General features: G+C 45.1%; 1 protein-coding gene across 1 annotated transcript in view; it reads right to left on the reverse strand.

Moving 5' to 3' along the window:
- Positions 1-13,957, reverse strand: part of LOC112631076 (guanylate cyclase 2G-like) — a 43,988-nt gene extending 30,031 nt beyond the window's left edge. Inside the window, 8 exon segments of the mRNA XM_025395557.1 lie at positions 1,356-1,519; positions 2,249-2,357; positions 4,796-4,933; positions 7,014-7,112; positions 7,115-7,201; positions 9,351-9,460; positions 11,494-11,827; positions 13,574-13,957. Coding sequence (XP_025251342.1) covers positions 1,356-1,519; positions 2,249-2,357; positions 4,796-4,933; positions 7,014-7,112; positions 7,115-7,201; positions 9,351-9,460; positions 11,494-11,827; positions 13,574-13,957 — 1,425 coding nt within the window.
- Positions 13,958-18,974: the final 5,017 nt, after the last annotated feature.

Raw genomic sequence — 18,974 nt, forward strand, 5'->3', positions numbered from 1 at the left:
TGGAGGTGTAGGTTAAGAGGGAAGGTTCTGAGGTCAGACTGCCCAGACTCAAGTTCTGGCTGTGGCACTTAATTAGATGTGTGGCCTGGGGTTAGTGTCATTTTCTTAAAGAACATCTAACCAGGTTGTCTCTGTTTAATACCCTCAGTGCCTCCCAACACCTAGAAAACATCTTCAAAGCATAGGAATCTTGTTTTCAAGGAGAATCTTATCTGGAACCCTCATGTAGAAATGAGGTAGATCAAAGCAGAGCTGCTTTGGTGGAAGAGGAAAGAGTAAGTGTCTGAATCCCCGGGGATGTTTGGAGATGAGTTACTAATAAATCGCGGTCACCTGCTCTTAGCATGTTGAAGCCTCCCTGACTTGGTACCAGCCAAGCTTCCCAGCCCTGAGCATCACACATCTTGTTAAATCCTGTGTGACTTCACTTTTTTTCACCACTTGCAAACTCACTCTTTTCAAATGTCCCCTCCTCTCCAAAGTCTTCCAGATGCTGAGACCTTAAGTCCCTCTATCTGCAGGGCTTCCGTCTCACCGTGGAAACACCTCTCTGATGCTTGCCTCCCTCTGGAGGCATCTCATTTGTGGGATATCCCCATGTCTCGTATGATGCTTGGCCTGTAGTTAATGGCCAAGCAAATGAACATTACTGTATTAGTCATCAATTGATTAAAGGAGTTAATGTGGTTTTGAAAATAACTAAATCTGGCCGGGCATGATGGCTCATGCCTGTAATCCCTGCACTTTGGGAGGCTGAGGCAGGTGGATCACCTGAGGTCAGGAGTTCGAGACCAGCCTGACCAACGTGGTGAAACCCCATCTCTACTAAAAAAAATACAAAAATTTAGCTGGGCATGGTTAGAGGCACCTTGTAATACCAGCTACTTGGGAGGCTGAGGCAGGAGAATCATTTGAACTCGGGAGGCAGAGGTTGGAGTGAGAGCCGAGATTGTGCCGTTGCACTCCAGCCTGGGCAACAAGAGTGAAACTCCATCTCAAAAAAAAAAACAAAACAAAACAAAAAATAAAATAACTAAATCTTCCCCAGGAGACAGCTTTAATATCTGAACAGCATCTGCAGTTCTCAACCACAGAGTAACAGAGCAAAGGGAACTTTAGAGACTGTCAATCATTTGCAAGTGTTTAGAAACTGAGTCTTGGGGAGGTAAAATGACATTCTCAGATTCAGCAAGCAAGTGGGAGGCCTAGAACCAGAACTCAGGCCTGGAGACTCTTCATGAACTATTCACTTTATAAATTAGCCTCTTGCTCTTATAAGCTCCTAGATGAAGCACCTTCCACAAATCTCCAGCAGTGACCAGGAAAGGGGACATCTAGGTCATATGTGGTCTCACCCTGTTCTGGGGAAGAATGATGATATCGTCAAAATTGATTTGCCACCAGATGTCTTTGTTTTGCCTCTGCAGTTTTCCCCTCTGCGTCCTTAAAATCAGACCTATGATGGCAGCCCCCAAGACAGGAATCAGGATCATCATTGTGAGAACCACAGCAGTCACGCCTGGAGGGTAGAGGCATATTACCCAGGCCTTGCCTAAGAGCAGTAGCATGTACCTCCCTGCCCAGCTGGGCCCTGCCAAGCAGGCTCCTCAAAGGCTATCCTCCAGAAGGTCTGGGTTAGGACACATGAAGTCTACTCTGACTTGTCTCTTCTAGGAATTTTTCCCCGACTACCACCCTAGTTCCCATTGGAACTGCATTCACCTCCCACTGTGTATAGAAAGTTCCACTGCAGAGAAATAATAATGATGACTTCTAACTCCACCACCAGTGTTTACTGAACATTTACTGTGTGTTCTCCTTAGGGTGGTTCTCCAGGCATGATCCATCTAATTCCAGGGCTGGGCTCCTAACCACTGGGGCACACTCCCCTGCCCAGACTCTCTCAACCTCCCTAGAGGTGAAGTTCCTGAGACTCAAATCTCAGGAGCCAGGTTCCCTTAGAGCAGTGATTCTCTGCAGGGGAGGAAGGTGATTTTGCTTCCTAGGGGATATCTGGCCATGTCTGGAGACATTTCTCGTTGTTCCAACTAGAGGGCTGCTACAGGCATCTGTGGGTAGAGGCCAGGGATGCTGCTAAACATAATATACAGGAACGTGTGACTTGAAATGCCAGGCTCACCATACACAAAAATTATTTGGCCCAAAATGTCAACAGTGCTGCCTGCCATAGAGACACCCTACTATAGAAAGTCTTTCCCTGCTACCTTCTCCAAGCAGCCATACTTACCCATCAAAGCAGGCTCAGTTTCACAGAGCTCATTATAAAATCCACAGCCAGGTCTGTCTTCAGGAAGGGAGCCAGGGGTCCAGGCCACATTGGAGAAATTCCTTGTAGTCTTTTAAAAAAAATAAAGGTCAGTGTCAGCTCAATTTATTCTATTTGACTCTACCTCATGTACAGCACGGACAACGGAAAAATGCATGTTATTTGCAAAACTCAGGCCCTGGTCTCTCAATTCAAACTTCTGTCCAGTTTGCCCAACTCTCCTAGGCTCTTCAAATCCAGCCTTCAGGTAATTTCATTCAAGGAAGGCAATATCTTTTTGCCGTTGAAATAGCTTCCTCAATCTTTTGACTTAAACCACGTCACTTTTGGTTTAAAAGATGACATACCAAGTCGATGTTGCTGGTACTTTCGCCTGTGTTTGATGTAGAGAAATCTTGTTATATAGCAGCTTGAGATCTCGGAAGCACAGCTTCACTTGAAGCATAGCTCCTTCACACCCCAAACTAGTACATAGGCTCTGACAAAGGACATATTGCTGATTTTGTCTCACAGGGGACAGGACACAAAATTACCACTGATAAAGCACCTAATAAGCGCCCAGCACTGCCGGTGGTGTTGACTTCCTATGTCTAATCCTAATTAACCCTTCAGAGGGGGCACCATCATCTATCTGTTCCCAACAAGCAAAGCTTGGAGGCACAAACTCCTTGAGTCTTCCTGCCAGGGCCAGGAAGAGGCACAGCTGGTATACAAACCCAGGCCTATCGGGCCCCAAGTGCCGTGTTCTTTCCAGCATGCCACACTGCCTTTCTGTGTGCATATCCGTGGGCATCCTGAATGGGGGTCTTGAGCCCGAGGTTTGCACGGGAAAGGCCAGAGCTCCTGCGACAACCTGGGCCACTGCTTTCAGTGTGCATTGCGTTCACGGAGCCAAAGCCAGTGGGGTTTGGGGGTTCTGCTCCCTAATTCGGTCTCCTAGAGGAGGCCTTCCTTCTGGAACGGTCCAAAAGCCCCGCGGCACTGGCCCATGGAATGGATGCTACCATGTGGCAGAAATGAACAGAGGAAACAGAGACAAATACTCCAGTTCTGCCAAGGCTAGTCCTGTAGCCCATAAAGGAACAGAAGCCAGTTTGGAGGGGTGAGGAGGGCCCTTTGGTCATGAGTCCCTGAAAGGGGTCCACGGGCCCCAGAACCAAAGTGGGATGACTCAGGCTCTCAAAGGGCCTCACTGCTCTTCACACCCTCCCCTCATCCCAGCATGAAGAATTCCTAAAACCACAGGAAAGAGGAATTAATTGATCTGGCAGAGAGGATTAAATTGAGAGCAGAAAGAAGGACCCCCCCTCCCCCCTTGTGACCTCTCCCTTTTTTAAGCAAATGCTTTAGGGTCTGAAAGGAAAGAAGAGAGAGAAGTTGGTGAATATTTCCACTTGCAAAAGGTATCAATAGGGTAAACGAGACCTGCTTCTATGAAATAGAAAAATATAAAATAGAAAGTATAAAAATAGGGACCATTTGGCCGGGCACAGCAGCTCACGCCTATGATCCCAGCAATTTGAGACACTGAAGTGGGAGGATCCCGTAAGCCCAGGAGTTTAAGACCAACCTGGGTGACAGAGCAAGACCCCGTCTCAAAAAGAAAAAAACAGAACCTACTATTTAATGAGCACCTACTCTGTGCCAGGTGCATGTCATATTCTCATTATGCCTATGTTACAGGATAGCAAAGAACATGAGCCCTGGAGAAGGCAGGCTTGATTTTTGAATCCTGGCTCCACCATCTAATAACTTTGTGACCTTAGACAAAGTACATAACCTCTGTAACCTCGGTTTACTCACCTGAATAATACAGATAGAAACAGTACCTGCCTCATGGGCTGTGTGAGGATTCAATTAGGTAATACTCAGAAGCTCTTAGCACTTGGGCTAGTGTAAGGTAAGCCCTCCCTAAATGTCAGTTATTATTGTTTCTGTATGTGGTAGCAGGTGTTATCCCTATCTTACAGGTGACAAAACTAGAACAAGAAAGATCAAAGCAGTTGGTCAGCTGAGTGTGATTTGAAAGCAGTTCACTCCCCAGCAGGGAGTGAACTCATCCCCACCAGGAAAGCAAGAATGAGACTACAACCCATCTTTAGAAGTCTGTGGCGCCAAGGCCCCCATCACAGAGGCTGCAGATGGGAAGTGACCCCGGGAGACGGCTCTCACATTTCTGAATTTTATTCTTGATGGACTCAGTTTCAATGGACCTGAGGGGGAGAATTCCCAAAAGGCCATAAGGTGCCCAGCGGCCTCCTCTCCTGGTCTGGGCAGGCTCCGGCCGGAAGGATGAGTGAACTGGGGGAACTGGGAGGTCTTAATCTCAACTACCCTTACAGAAGGAAGACTGGAATCCCCACAAGAAAGATGAATTCTGGAGTTCAGTGCGAGGCAGGCCCTGAAAGACGCCTTTAATTACATGCCCAAGATCTCAAAGCCCCCACCGACCGGAACCGCAGGTCTGAGTTCAGAACACCCCCCAGCAGTAAGCCAGCTACCCTGCACCCTGGCCGGACTGGAACCCTTCACAGCGCTGACCAGCTGCCGCCCGTCCTGGAAGTCGCCTCCAGCCTTTACCATCTGCTTCACGGCCTCAGCATAGAGCAGGACGGCGTCGTGAAGGTAGGCAGAGTAAAGGCTCACCTTCAATAAGACAAGCAAAGCAGGGTCTCAAGAGGTTCATGGTCCAGCGCTGTTAGGAGGAATCTCTGTTCGTCCGCCTGACAGTGGCACACAGCACTTTCTTCCCCCATTCCACACAGCAGAGGGCCCAGCACACGCCTGCGCCTGCGCGTGCGCCTGCGCTGTGAAACCCAGACGTCGCGGTCTTCATTTTCCTTCTGAATGCCACGTTTCCCAATCAGATCTCCTGATCCTTCAGGGACGCTCTTCAGGCCTCAGGTGGGAGGGAGCATGGTTTCAGGGGAAGAGGGTACATGTTGGAACTAGACCAGCTCAGCTCCCTACTGGCTATGGGTAAGTTCCATAACCTCTCTGAATCTCAGCTCACTGCTTTATAAAATGGGGATAGGCCAGGTGCGGTGGCTCACGCCTGTAATCCCAGCACTTTGGAAGGCCAAAGCGGGCGGATCACGAGGTCAGGAGTTTGAGACCAGCGAAACTCCTGACATAGTGAAACCCCATCTTTACTAAAAATACAAAAATTAGCCGGGCGTGGTGGCGGGTGCCTGTAATCCCAGCTACTCAGGAGGCTGAGGCAGGAGAATCACTTGAACCCGGGAGGTGGAGGTTGCTGTGAGCCAAGATTGCACCACTGCACTCCAGCCTAGGTGACAGAGCGAGACTTTATCTCAAAAAAAAAAAAAAGGATAAAACCGCTGTTGGGTTGAATGTGACAATAGTTAAATGAGGCATAATAGGTAAACTATCCATTGCAGTCCCTGACCCTTAGTAGGTCTTCAGGACATGATGTCTTCTATTGATCAGTCAAGGAAAATACAATACAAGTGCCTACTAAGTGCCAGACACTGTTCTCCCAACAGTACCAGGTACAACGCTGACACTTAGTAGATTGTTCCTCAAATATTCTTTAATTGGTTATCTTGTCTTATATGTTGGGATCCACGATCGGCCCCCTCATTTCGAATCAAACTCCTTGTCATCAGTGGCCTGTGGTCACCTTAGGGCTTCAGCTTGGGCCCATACTGGAAGTAGCTCTAGCTCTGTACAAAGGTCTGTCTTCAAAAAATTCTCTGTGGGAGCCAGACACTGTGCCTTCTCATCACACACATACTGGGATTACCACAGGCGGACCCTCTCCCTCCTGACCATCTTCTCCCTGTTCCAGCCCATCTGCTGGCCCTGACCTGTCCTAGCTCCACATCTCTGACCACTCCATCCTGGGTCTAGGTCCTGGCATCCTCCTGGGGAAGGAAATTGTCATGGTCTGAGTAGCCATTAATAGCCACGCCTGTAGTGGCTCACGCCTGTAATTCTAGCACTTTGGGAGGCCAGGGTGGAAGGATTGCTTGAGCCCAGGAGTTCAAGAACTGCCTCGGCAACATAGAGAAATCACATCTGTACAAAAAAAATTTTTTTTTTAATTATCAAGGCGTGATGGCATGTGTCTGTATTTCCAGCTACTTGAGAGGCTGAAGTGGGAGGATTGCTGGAGCCCAGGAAGTCGAGGATGTAGTGAGCATGATTGCACCACTACACTCTAGCCTGGGTGACACAGCAAGACCTTCCCTCAAAAAAGGAAGATACCTGCTTTGCTAGTTCCGTGATTGCACCACTACACTCTAGCCTGGGTGACACAGCAAGACCTTCCCTCAAAAAAGGAAGATACCTGCTTTGCTAGTTCCGTGGACAATGTTACTAAATACACAACACCACAGCCTGGGAGGTAGATGCCATCATCAGTCCCGTTTCACAGATGAAGAGACCAAGGTGTAGGGAGGTTAAGCAATTCGCTACAAGGTCCAACAGTTAGCAAATAGCAGCAGTAGGATGGGGGCATAGGCCTCTGCTCCAAAGGCCTTTCACCCAGTAACCTCTGAAGTATAAATTCACAGGAGAGCATCAAACTGCTGTTTATTTTGGGCGTGGAAGATGGGGAAGTGCATCTGTGTGTGCACCTGCATGTGTGTAAGGGAGGTGGGGAGAGATGAGGAGAAATAAGAGGGAGAAATGCAAAAGCCAAACACAAATATCATCAAAGAAGGGGAGGAGGGAGCCTAAGCTGGAAGACCCGGCATCAGACCTGCTCCTCCGAGGAGATGGTGCTGCGGAAAAGCGGCCTCCTCAGCGTTCGGTAGACTTGTTTCCAAAAGCCTTCGTCTCCACGGCCTTCTCCGTAGGAGGTGAGGGCAGTGAGAGAAGCACTGACCCATACATCTTTGGGAGGTACATCATTTTCTGATTTGTCAGTACTTCCTTCCAAAAATGGTCCTAAAAAGTAATGAAATAAATGTTGGTATTTGGTAGGAAATGCCTTGGCAAGGGAACTGCGTGTAACGCAATGTTTAATTTGAACCACTACATTCTAATCCTTGGAAACACAGTGATTCCAGAAGGCCTCCAATACAAGGTCCATGTTCTCTAGCTGGCATATAAGCAGTGGAAGGAAAGCCACAAATAAAAAAGTAAAAATGTACTTGGTGCATACAGCAGCTAAGATGCAGAGAGCTTACCTACTAACAATGATTACAAAAACTTAAAAGCTTGGGACTATAGATTCTTGCTTTTTTTTTTACTTGTGGCATAGGTGTTTTGTTATCATTATTATAATCTATAGTATTACCATTATGAATAGTATATACCCAGTCGTTATATATATATGTGTGTGTATATATATACATATATATTTTGACATCTCACACACACACACATACATATATATATATGATGATATCATACCATAATATTCTGCAGCTTGATTTTTTTCCACCTAAACCTATACTGGGAATACTTTTATAAAATAGATTTATGCTATTCTTTCATGAAGCGGCATGAATTCAATTGCATGGACATTGGTGTATTCTTAGTTCTATTTTCTGCCACTACACACCAGTTGGAACTGGATCATCAAGGTGTGGGAGAAGGCAACAGGGGAGTTGAAAAGTTTCCCTGCCAATACTGAATGTGGTCCATCCTCTCCTCTCGTCATCTGCCTGAAGGCAGAGATGAGGGGAAAAGTAAAGAGAAAGGGAGGTGGTCACAATGGAAATCTAAGGCAAGCGAGTATTCTGGAAAGTCTGGCATGCCTTTAGAATTCCAGCTCACCACCCAAAGAAATCTGAGATGATTTTGTGCATCTGAAAGACTTCATGATAAAGAAGGAAAAATCTGGGACGTTACTATATATCTCCCTTTATTTTCTTCTGTCCTATTTCAGCTTCTTGTGATCATAGTTTTAAAAAGCTTGTTTTAGAAAAATAATACTGCTAGAAAAATAATGCAGTGTGTCCATAGGAAAAGGCAAGTGGCTTTTGTAGATGCCTGTTGTATAAGATGCTTACAAGCACAGACACAATAGCCCTGTGAGGCAGATACTACTTGCATTATTTCCATGCATCAGTGCACTTGATGAGAGGTGGAAAAGGAGACCAGACCACCTGGGTTTGAATGCCAGCTCTCCCTCATACTAGTTGGATGGCCTTGGGCAAGTTTTGGCACCTCTCTGAACCTCAGTTTCCTCTTCTGTAAAATGAGGATGATAAAAGTATCTACCCCATAGGGTGGTTGTGAGCTGAAATAAGCTTTAATGTATTAAACACTCACAGTGCGGCCCAGCACTCCATAAACCCTCCAGAAGGCAGAGTCGTGTAGGGTGAGCTCAGAGTCTGAAAGGCTCAGTCTGGAATACTAGCTATGCCACTTGGGAGCTCTGAGATCTTAGGTAAGGTACCTTAATTATTTAAGCCTTGGTTTTTCTACCTGTACATTGGAGTGCTCATCATGTCTACTTTCCAAGGCTGTTGGAAATACCAAGTACAAAAGGTACAGGTACATAAATAATGCATTTAATAACTGCCTTGCAAAACCATTGAGAATATTAAGCGCAATCATGTGTGTAAACCGTGTAACTCAGTCCTCATAGTAAGCAATTGTATTTTTAGCCATTCTCATCATTACCAAAAGAATCAGACCATCTAAGAATTGCCTCATTGCATCAGTATGTTGGTCTTTCCAGCCCTTAGTTAGAGCTTCAGCAGGGACACAGGGAGGTAGCTGTGGAAGAAAAAGAAGTGAGAGCCACTTGTGTCTAAGAGTCCCTTGGGAAGGTCTTAGCTACCCGGTAGAAATGACAGTTCTTCCTCAACCGCTGTTGTCTGATACGGCGTACAGAGGACCAGGCCCTCAAGCCAGCCGACCTAGTTCAAGGCCTGGTTCAGCCTTTCACTAGTGGTGCAGAAGAACTCTGGGTAAGTTCTTCCAGCTCCGTCTTAGTCTCCTAATGTTAAGATGAGGACGCAAGAGTGCCTACCTCATGGGGTTGTAGTGAGTGCTCAGTGAGCTGATACATCCGGGTCATAGCAAGTACTCCATACTTGCTACCTCTTACTACCGGAGCCATTGAGTGGTCAACGGGACCCACCTCCAACTGCTGCAAAATGATGAAAACGAATTCTCCAGTGTTGAGTCCCAGGTTGTCTGCAGCCAGCAGAATAATATTTGTATCCTCTGAGCTGCAGATTAAGATGATAACTATAAGAATGAAAATCAGAGTCAGCCAGTTGCACATGCTCGTGTATGTGTGCGCTCTCATACATGCTCTCACTCTCTCTAAGTCTAGCCTAAAGCCACTGTAAAAGAGACATGAACTTTTTCTTTCCTTGGGCGTGTTTTAGGAAACAGGAATGCCTAAACTAGTCCCTGAGGTTTTACTTCTTTAACCAAGCCTGCAGTGTACAAACTAGCAGCTATAGCACAGAAGTCTTTACTGCAGCCTCCTCACAATGTACAAGTCAAAAAAGTTTGAGATCACTTCTGTGCTCTAGGTTTTTTCTTCTTTTTGGCTCAAAAATCAGAACAGCAGACCTGGCTTGTGACTTGTCAGCCACACCTCAATTAAGAGGAGTTCACAAAGGACCTAGAATCAAGGGCATTTGGACTTTCTGAGCTGGGCTGGCCGGAGGGAGGAGTAGGCCGTGGTACTTTTCTGCCATTTAATCACATCACTGTTCATTTTCAGAATATACAAATGAAGTAGTGGGTTTTATTTTTTTATTTATTTATTTTTGAGACAGAGTCTCGCTCTACTGGCCAGGCTGGATGGAGTATAGTGGCATGATCTTGGCTCACTGCAACCTCTGCCTCCTGGGTTCAAGCAATTCTCATGTCTCAGCCTCCAGGATAGCTGGGATTACAGGCGTGCACCACCACACCTGGCTAATTTTTGTATTTTTAGTAGAGACAGCATTTCACCATGTTGGCCAGGCTGGTCTCCAACTCCTGGCCTCGAGTGATCTGCCCGCCTCAGCCTCCCAAAGTGCTGGGATTACAGGCGTGAGCCACCACACCCAGCTAGTTTATTTTTTAAATGAAGTAAATTATAGTCGATTTATCTGAGCTCCAATGTTGTGTCAGGCACTGTGCTGGGCACAGACATAGCAGTGAACGAGCCATCAGACCGACAGCATACAAGTGAACAGATTAAAGAGATCATTGAAGATTCTAATTAGTGAGGTTGGAAATGGATGCTGTGATGCTAATGGGTGGGGAGGGGAAGCAACTTCACATCGTGTCATTAGAGAAGGCCTCCCTGAGGAGGTGGACTCTGGACCCAGTCAGCAATGATGCAAGGATGAGAGGAAGCTACCCTCAAGAAGGTGCTGGGTAGGCTGGAGTGTGACTCAGACCACATAAGAATTGCCTCATTGGATCAGTATGTTGGTCTTTCAAGCCCTTTATTAGAGCTTCAACAGGGACACAGGGAGGTGGCCGTGGAAGAAAAAGAAGTGAGAGTCACTTGTATCTGAGAGTCCCACATTAGCATTACTGGGTGGAGTGGGTGCAGGTGACACCCTAGGCCAAGGGAGTAGAAAACCCTAAAGTCTCAAGGCTGGAGAGAGTTTAGTTTACTTGAGGAACAGAAAGGAGTCAGTTACTAATTCATGCTAGAAAGTTGAGCCTTATAGATATCACCACAAAAATAATTGCTGTCGTATGTTGACCAACTACTTGTCCAGACATGGTGCTGAGCACTTTAGAGGTGTAACCTTATTTAATCCTCCCCTTTCTATGACATAGGTAGGATGATTGTCTCCATTTTATAGATAAGATACTTGAGACACAGAGAGATTAAGGTACTTACCCAAGGAGGACACAGTTTAAAAGTGTCAGAGACTGGATTCAAACCTAGGTCTGTCAGTCTGCAGAGCCCCTACTGTAAACAAATAGTGAACTCCAGGACCCAGCCCACCTGGAAGATGCTTCTAGAACTTACTCTGTGTTTCATAACACTGTAGCATGTGAGGTTTTACTTTAGATCAAAAAAAAAAAAAAACCCCATAACAACAACAACAACAAAACCAACCCACAATTTTTTGTTAGTGATGTCAAGCAATAAAGGAAATTGCTTTTATATATTATTAATTTTGTAACTTGTTTCCATCTGCTTTTACACTCAGAGAAAAATGAAGAGTTTTTTGTTTTTTGGTTTTTTGGTTTTTTTTCAAATAACCTGCTTGTCCCATTTTTCTCTCCAAATAAAAGCAACAGAAGACTTTTCTACTTACCCCTGGCAATTGATGATATCCTCCAAAGATGCTCTTGAAGAAGGACTAAACTATTTTTGGTGTATCTTATGCTGGCAGTGATGATAAAATGGGAATTGAGTTCATTCTCTACAACCTTCCACAATTCATCCACTTCATCCCAGGAGGAAGCCCCAGAGTAGCCTCCAAACATCCCAATGTGTTTCCAGCCCAGGTACTGGAGACTTTTCTGGAGCACATCACCAATGTCCTGCTTGGGTGGCACAAGTTTCACACAGGTGTCACACAGCTTTTTGGTTTGTCCAACAAAGTCAAACATGGAGATGTTCCACTCAGAGGCCAGCAAACCGATAACCTTGAAAATAACCCAGAGGATGTCTTTGCATAATTGAGTTTATGTACACGCAAACCCCAGTGTAAGACATCTGCATAAACCTCAGATTCTGTGAGTCTATGGGTCATACCAGGCCCTCGCTTTTGTAATGTTGATGACAACATCAGTCTCAAGAACAAAGATAACAAAAGCGAGCATTAATTGAGCACTTACTATGTGCTGAGCACTCTAACAGCTTACATATATCATTTCAACTTTCACAACATTTCTAGGTGTTATTATGACCCCCTTTTTAAGATAAAACAGGAAGACACAGAGATGTAAGTTACATAGCTAGCAAATAGTGGAGCAGGGTTGGAATTCAGGTAATATGGTTCCAAGGTCCACACTCATAGTTACTCATCCTCTCTTTCTTTCTTAATTTCTCCCTTATTCATTTTTCATTCATTTTAATTAGGGGCCTATCACATACAAAAAACTTTGGAGACCTTGCTCTTAAAGGAGCTCATGGTTTATTACAAGAACCAAGGTATATAAAAAAATAGCTTTAAAGTGAAATATATTCTTTAAGTTGTATAGATAATAGATTTATAGGCGTTTAGAGAAGTAAACAATTACTTTTGATTGGGGAATTAGGGATATGGAGGGCAGAGATGAAGGGATAAAGAAAGGCTCCATGACATTTGATATTAACTCTTAGGTAGCCTTTGAACAGATAGAAATGTGTCAGATGGGGAATTCCAGGAAAGACTGGCTCAAATTTAAATGTAAACTTAGTTCTGCAGCTCCAACTAGTGATCGTTCTACAATATTGTTGAGAGCAAGACCTGTGCTGCTCCTTCCTGTTCACCTTTTGCATCAACACTTTTCAGGTGACGTGACACCCAAGGACACCAACAAAGCTCATCCCAACAACCAAACAAATACAGGTCATTCATTTCCCTCATTTTCTTACTATAGGTAAGGTAGTTTGCCATACTTGATTCTTTCTCATTTACTTGCATTTTCACTGATTAATTTATTATACGCACCAAAGAAAAGCCTACTCAAACAATTGATAGTTTTCTATTTAAAACCACGCATTTGTCTCTTCTTAATTTCCTAAGCCTTATAGCTTAGGAACATGAGAGTAAACAATAAGAGTCTATATGCAACAGCATCAAGTTCAAACAATCAACAGGAGGAAGAGGGTAGGTGAATGAACAATTATTGATCTGAAAGGCTTTCTGGCCAGATATGGTGGCTCACGCCTGTAATCCCAGCACTTTAGGAGACCGAGATTGGTGGATCACCTGAGTCAGGAGTTTGAGACCAGCCGGGCCAACATGCTGAAACCCTATCTCTATTAAAAATACAAAAATTAGCTGAGTATGGTGGGGCACTCCTGTAATCCCAGCTACTAGGGAGGCTGAGGTGGGAGAATCACTTAAACTTGGGAGGCAGAGGCTGTAGTCAGCCGAGATCATGCCACTGCACTGCAGCCTGGACAACAGAGCAGTACTCCATCTCAAAAAAAAAGAAGGAAAGAAAGAAGAAAAGAAAGAAGAAAAAGAAAGAAAGAAAGAGAGAAAAAGACTTTCTAAAGAGAATGTTAACTCTTCTAATTATATAGTCTAATTGCATCTCAAAAATGGTATTCAAGATCTACACGGTTATTATTATAATAATGTGACCCTTGCCAGGAGATTATTCAAATCTGTACCATCATCTTGAAGGCCACCCCTTCCAATGGAAACTCAAAGTTTCCAGAGGCTATATATATTCTACCTCAGTTGCTTCTGGGCATGCTGGTCCAAACAGGGCAGAAATCTGTTCTTTCTGGACCTGGTTGTTGAAAATAGCAAGAGACTCCTTGGTGCTGCAGGCTGAGTTGGTGTAAGTGAACTCCCAGCTGAAATTTCCAAGGTCCACTAGCTCTGAGTTGACCTTGTCCAAGGCAATCTGGAGGCCTGCACCCAACCTTTGCATGCTGAATGGATGGGAGATGTTCCAGGGGGCCTGGAAGCTTACAGTGAGTTTAGCAGCCTCAAGGCAAGTCACCAGCACACTGGCAAAGAGCATCAGAACTGGTGTTGGGTGGTCACCCTGGCATTCAATCCCTGAACAGAGCTCAGACTCAACTGGGGCCTCAAGACCTGTTTTGAGAGCCATGGATGGCATCTAACACCTGTATCACTGCAAAGCTGTGAGAGGCTCAGCCTCCTGATTACTCCTGCCAGGAACTTATATGACAGTGTAGAGTTCCCTGAGGATCACAGCTTGCTTTCTATTCAGTGCCATTAGTTAACCAAAACTCTCCCTTTTCAGAGTCTGTCTTAATACCATCTAGAAGCAGCAACCTTGCAGAAGGAGGCCGAAGCAGCTAGTCAGTAGGATCCTGGTGATTGATCCAGTGATATGCCTGACAAACTTCATGTTCCTGGGCAAGTCACATGATCCCTCTGTCCCTCTCCATCAGTAAAATAAGAACCATAGAAACTACTCAAATGGAGTCAGATGGCCTGGGCTGGAATTCTGACTCCACCACACATTAGTTGAGTGACGTAGGACATATTACTTCCCCTTTCTTCTTCTTCTCCTGCTCTGTAAAACAGGGATAAAACTGTAATGAGGTCTTCCCCTAAGTGATATGGTAAAGACTAAAAGAGATCATACAAGACTAGCCCTTGGCAAAATATCTGGGCAAAGAGAGCCAGTCCATCAATGGTAGATTTGACAATGGTGTTGATGATGACGATGATCCCAGTAATAGTGATGATAATTATCACTTGCTGATTCCATCTTCTAGGACATTTTTATGAAATAAGTAAGCTTATGGCTATAAGGTTTCCTGACAAGTTGGCACAGTCTGTATCCCTCACCCAGGCTTTTAGGGTGCTACTGATTGGTTATTGATGCATGAAATACTAACCCTCCCTCTACACAGGTCAGGGCAAGGAGCTGGGGGCAGCTCTTAATTGTCTGAAATATCACAGGGATGACAGGACCCTTGGGAAGCCATTGCTACTCCCAAGTAAGATGGCCCAGCTATTAGCCAGGAAAATCCACATGAGTATAAAGGGTTGAATTCCCACCTACTGTGGGCTTGCTTTCTGATTACTCTGGCAGGGAAGGAGCTGGCGTCTCACATTCATCTCAGGATTATGTGAGCACAGTCAACTTGCTATGAGTCTCAAGGCTTGATCTAAGGACCACCTACGTCAGTCTCTCCTGATGGTTAGAAATGCAGATTCCAGGGCTTCTCTCCAGACCCTCTGAACCAGAATGTTTTGAGGTTGCTCTGGGAATCCATATTCAACAGGTCCTCATATATCCCTAAGTAGACTGAAGTATGAGAACCCCTGGCAGTCTGAAGTGAGAACAGGGAAAGAATAGCCAATAGCTATTCTCTACTTATCTTCCTTGAGTAGCAAGCCCCCAGGATGGAATTAAGGAGCCTTAGCTTTGGCCTGTCTCAGAGGGTCACTTCTAAACCCACGGATTGAGGGGTTGCTTCTCTCCAAACCAAATGCATCATAACTGCTTCTTCCCTGACCTGCAGTTTCTCTCTCTCCTCTGCTGGGACAGCTTGGGGTCAATTTGCGAAATCATCTGAGTCCAAAAGCTCACTGGAACCATAAGCAAAATCCCATGGATGTTTTTTGGCTCAGACGCTTACCAGTGTACATGACCCTGGACAAGTCAGTTAAATCTGTGCCTCAGTCTCCTGAATATCAAAATGAGCAGAGTAACACCCCTCCTGGAGGGATGTTGTAAAGATACTGTGAGATTGCATAATTACTTAGAATGGTACCTCACATTTATTAGGAATCCATAAGGGAATTCTGTTAATAAATGTGTCATTGCACACGTCATGATCTCAAAACTAGGGCACTGGGAATAATATGTTATCTATGCACTTTGTGTTCCCTCCGCCCTTCCATATGTATGCTTTCTTTGATTTGTATTCCCACACTGGGTAATTTCTGATTCTTTGTGTTTACAGATTGCCTTTGTCCTGAGAATCTTTGAGCCAGGTGACTGTGTGTGTCCTTTTTGGATCCTAACATCAGCACAGTGTTAGGCCTCTAGGCATGCAAATTAATATAAATCATAATAAGTATAAGGATTTTGTATTCTTTTTTTTTTTTTTTTTTTTTTGAGACGGAGTCTCTCTGTCGCCCAGGCTGGAGTGCAGTGGCATGATCTCGGTTCACTGCAAGCTCTGCCTCCCGGGTTCACGCCATTCTCCTGCCTCAGCCTCCTGAGTAGCTGGGACTACAGGCGCCCGCCACCAAGCCCGGCTAATTTTTTTGTATTTTTAGTAGAGACGGGGTTTCACTGTGTTAGCCAGGTTGGTCTCGATCTCCTGACCTCGTGATCCGCCCGCCTCGGCCTCCCAAAGTGCTGGGATTACAGGCATGAACCACCATGCCCGGCCTAGGATTTTGTATTCTTAAATGCTTACAAGTGAGCATGGTCAAAACCAGAAGAAAATACCAATGGTGTTCAGTGTTGTTGTGAGTTTGAGAAACAGACATACACTGGCCGGTAGGAATGTTCATTAACAGCAGTTCTTCAATATGCACCAAACCTTAAGAATGTGTGCATATTGGACTCAAAATTCTAATTTGAGGGATTTATTACAAATAAATAAAATCATATGATCAGATTTAACGAGTGTGATTTCTAACAGTCAAAATTTAGACACGCTTCAATGTCCAACAGACGGACCAGGATGAATAACACGTAGTGAATTCACACGACTGAGTGGCACGCAATCACTAAAAATAATATTTTATATACATATTCTCTTAGAAAGATAACCGCAGTGTACTGCTAACTGATGAAGCGCATCATACAACAATATATATTAGTATTCCGTTTTGGTTTTTTTTTTTCAAAAGTAAAGATTACATACAACAAACGATTAAACGTGGCTCACTCTGTGACAGAAATTATGGGTGGTTTGTCCTTTGTTTATATTAATTTTCATTTTTTGTCTTAATGTCTTTGCAATAAGAAAGAAAAGTGAATATTTTAATTAAAAATAAACCTACAGAATTGTACTTCTGGAGGATCAACACAGAAGGTGAAATTCAGCCACCTTAAACCCTCAGGTCAGGAGCACCCCACACTTACAGACACCTGGCTTACCTCTGTAGGCCCTAATTATTCTCTGCTGAGCTCAGCCCCTTCCATTTCTCCGTTGCCCTCAGAGACAGAGATGCAGCGGTCCAGGTAATGGCCATCATGAGCTGGAAAATCATTGCTGTAGTTACTAGCCCAATTTGTGTGATACCTTTGATTGGCGGGAATGGAAAGGCTGAGGTTAAAACCAAGTTGGGGGGTGGTGGGTGTTGTAAGGACTGTGGCTGCCGGAGGGGGCACACTGTCCTCTACTTTGCTTCCCAGCCCTCCTTCCTTCTAGGGGATTCTTAGGCCTAGAAGTTACCCGTATGATTGGGAGAGGCCACGTTATTTCATCGGATGATGCTTTGGAACAGAAGTTGTCTGTGCTTGGCCAGCAGAGGTTCAAAGTGCAGCCCCCTCTGCCTGGGGTAACTCTTTAATTCCTTGCTACTTTATCCCATCTCTGTTTCCTGAACAGACTATTACTGAGGGAGGGTTCTTTCTGCCTGATTTGTGGCTTCCTCAATAGCGACCAGCCTAGTCCATAAACCAGATGCAAGGCCAGCTGTTCAGCATCCGAGATCAGATAAGATGAGCTGTATCCAGGATGGTGGGTTTTAGTAAAACCTCTAGCAACTTTCTAGCTGCCCTTCCTCCAGCTCCCCCTTTCTCCCTGCCTCACTTCAATTTCTAAATCAGTGGCCTGATCAAGTTTAGGTGAAAAGTAAAGGTTTGGCATGTTTGGGCTCTACTTCTCCCCCAGGGAAAAGGTGAGAGGCAGAAAGAGGTGCTTGACCTAAGTGGAATGCAATGCAGTGAGCCTGTGATCACGTTGGGGGAGAGGCAAAGGGAGCCCCTACTGGTGTGTTCCTGGAAAAGGCTTCAGCAAGTCCATAAGACTACCTGAGCCTCAGTTTCCTTATCTGTGAAATGAGAAAAAGGCAGAGGGCAGCGAGCTCTGACCTTACCAGCCTCCTGCCCTAAGATACTAGACATCTGGTGGATTCCTAATGAATGGAAGACAGTAGTCCTGGGGGCCCTGCTGGGTGATAACAGCAAGTTTCTCTACAGTTCGGGCTTACAGGTTCCTAACGGGAACATTCCTGAAGGTAGAGCACACCGTGTACTCACTATTCCAGAAATAAGAGCAAGTAAACGTGGCTGTAACCTGTCAGGGTGTGAACTGCAAACTTCCCCTGTGTTCTCAGCTCTTACAAACAGCTGTGGTGCCAGTTCTGAAGATGCAGCTTCTACTAAGCAAAAGTTTAAGGAGCCAGAGGAAAGCAGAGTTAAGATCAAACTGGAAGATTGTGGCTCTTAAGGCTGCAACAAAACAAAATCCCCGGGATGCAAATCCTGTTAGTAATCACGCACACAGGCACCCACGACTCCCACAAGGCTGAGGATGAGATGCGGCCTTGGCTGACTGACAAGAACGCTCTGGTCTTGTTTCTGAAAACGTTTGTGCCAAGAGAAGAAAATTCCTCCCTCTTGGAAGCTCTACCTGTCTTCTGTGTGCTTCAATCGTCTGCTATTTATCCTGTGTGGCTGAAATAGACTTTCTCATGACCGTGTCCTAAAGGAATGAGTCTTTGACACCTGAGCAAACTTGGGGTTTTAAGAAATACTTTAAACAACCAAGCGTTCTCCCAGATATCACTGTAATCTCAGGGGAAGAAGCTAGTCTGGCCTAAATGCCAAATTTCTGAATATTTATTTCACAGTCTCTGTTCCTACTATTTCATAGTCTCTGCTCCTCCTCCTGCCCCCATTATGCCTTGGTATGAAGAGCAAAAACTTTCAGAGGTTGTGAGGAGGAGAAGCAACCACCTGCTCCAGGTACTTGGTATTCAAAGATATGGAATAACTAACAGTGATGTCATTAATTCCAAAGCCACTTTCCATAAAATTTTAGGTTTGCCAAGATAGCTTTGCTGTCATAGTGTCCCAAACACTGAGCAAATAAAGAATGTGTCCTGGCCGGGAGCGGTGGCTCACGCCTGTAATCCCAGCACTTTGGGAAGCTGAGGTGGGCAGATCACCTGAGGTCAGGAGT

This window comes from Theropithecus gelada, chromosome 9, assembly GCF_003255815.1.
Source record: "Theropithecus gelada isolate Dixy chromosome 9, Tgel_1.0, whole genome shotgun sequence".
Taxonomy (NCBI): domain Eukaryota; kingdom Metazoa; phylum Chordata; class Mammalia; order Primates; family Cercopithecidae; genus Theropithecus; species Theropithecus gelada.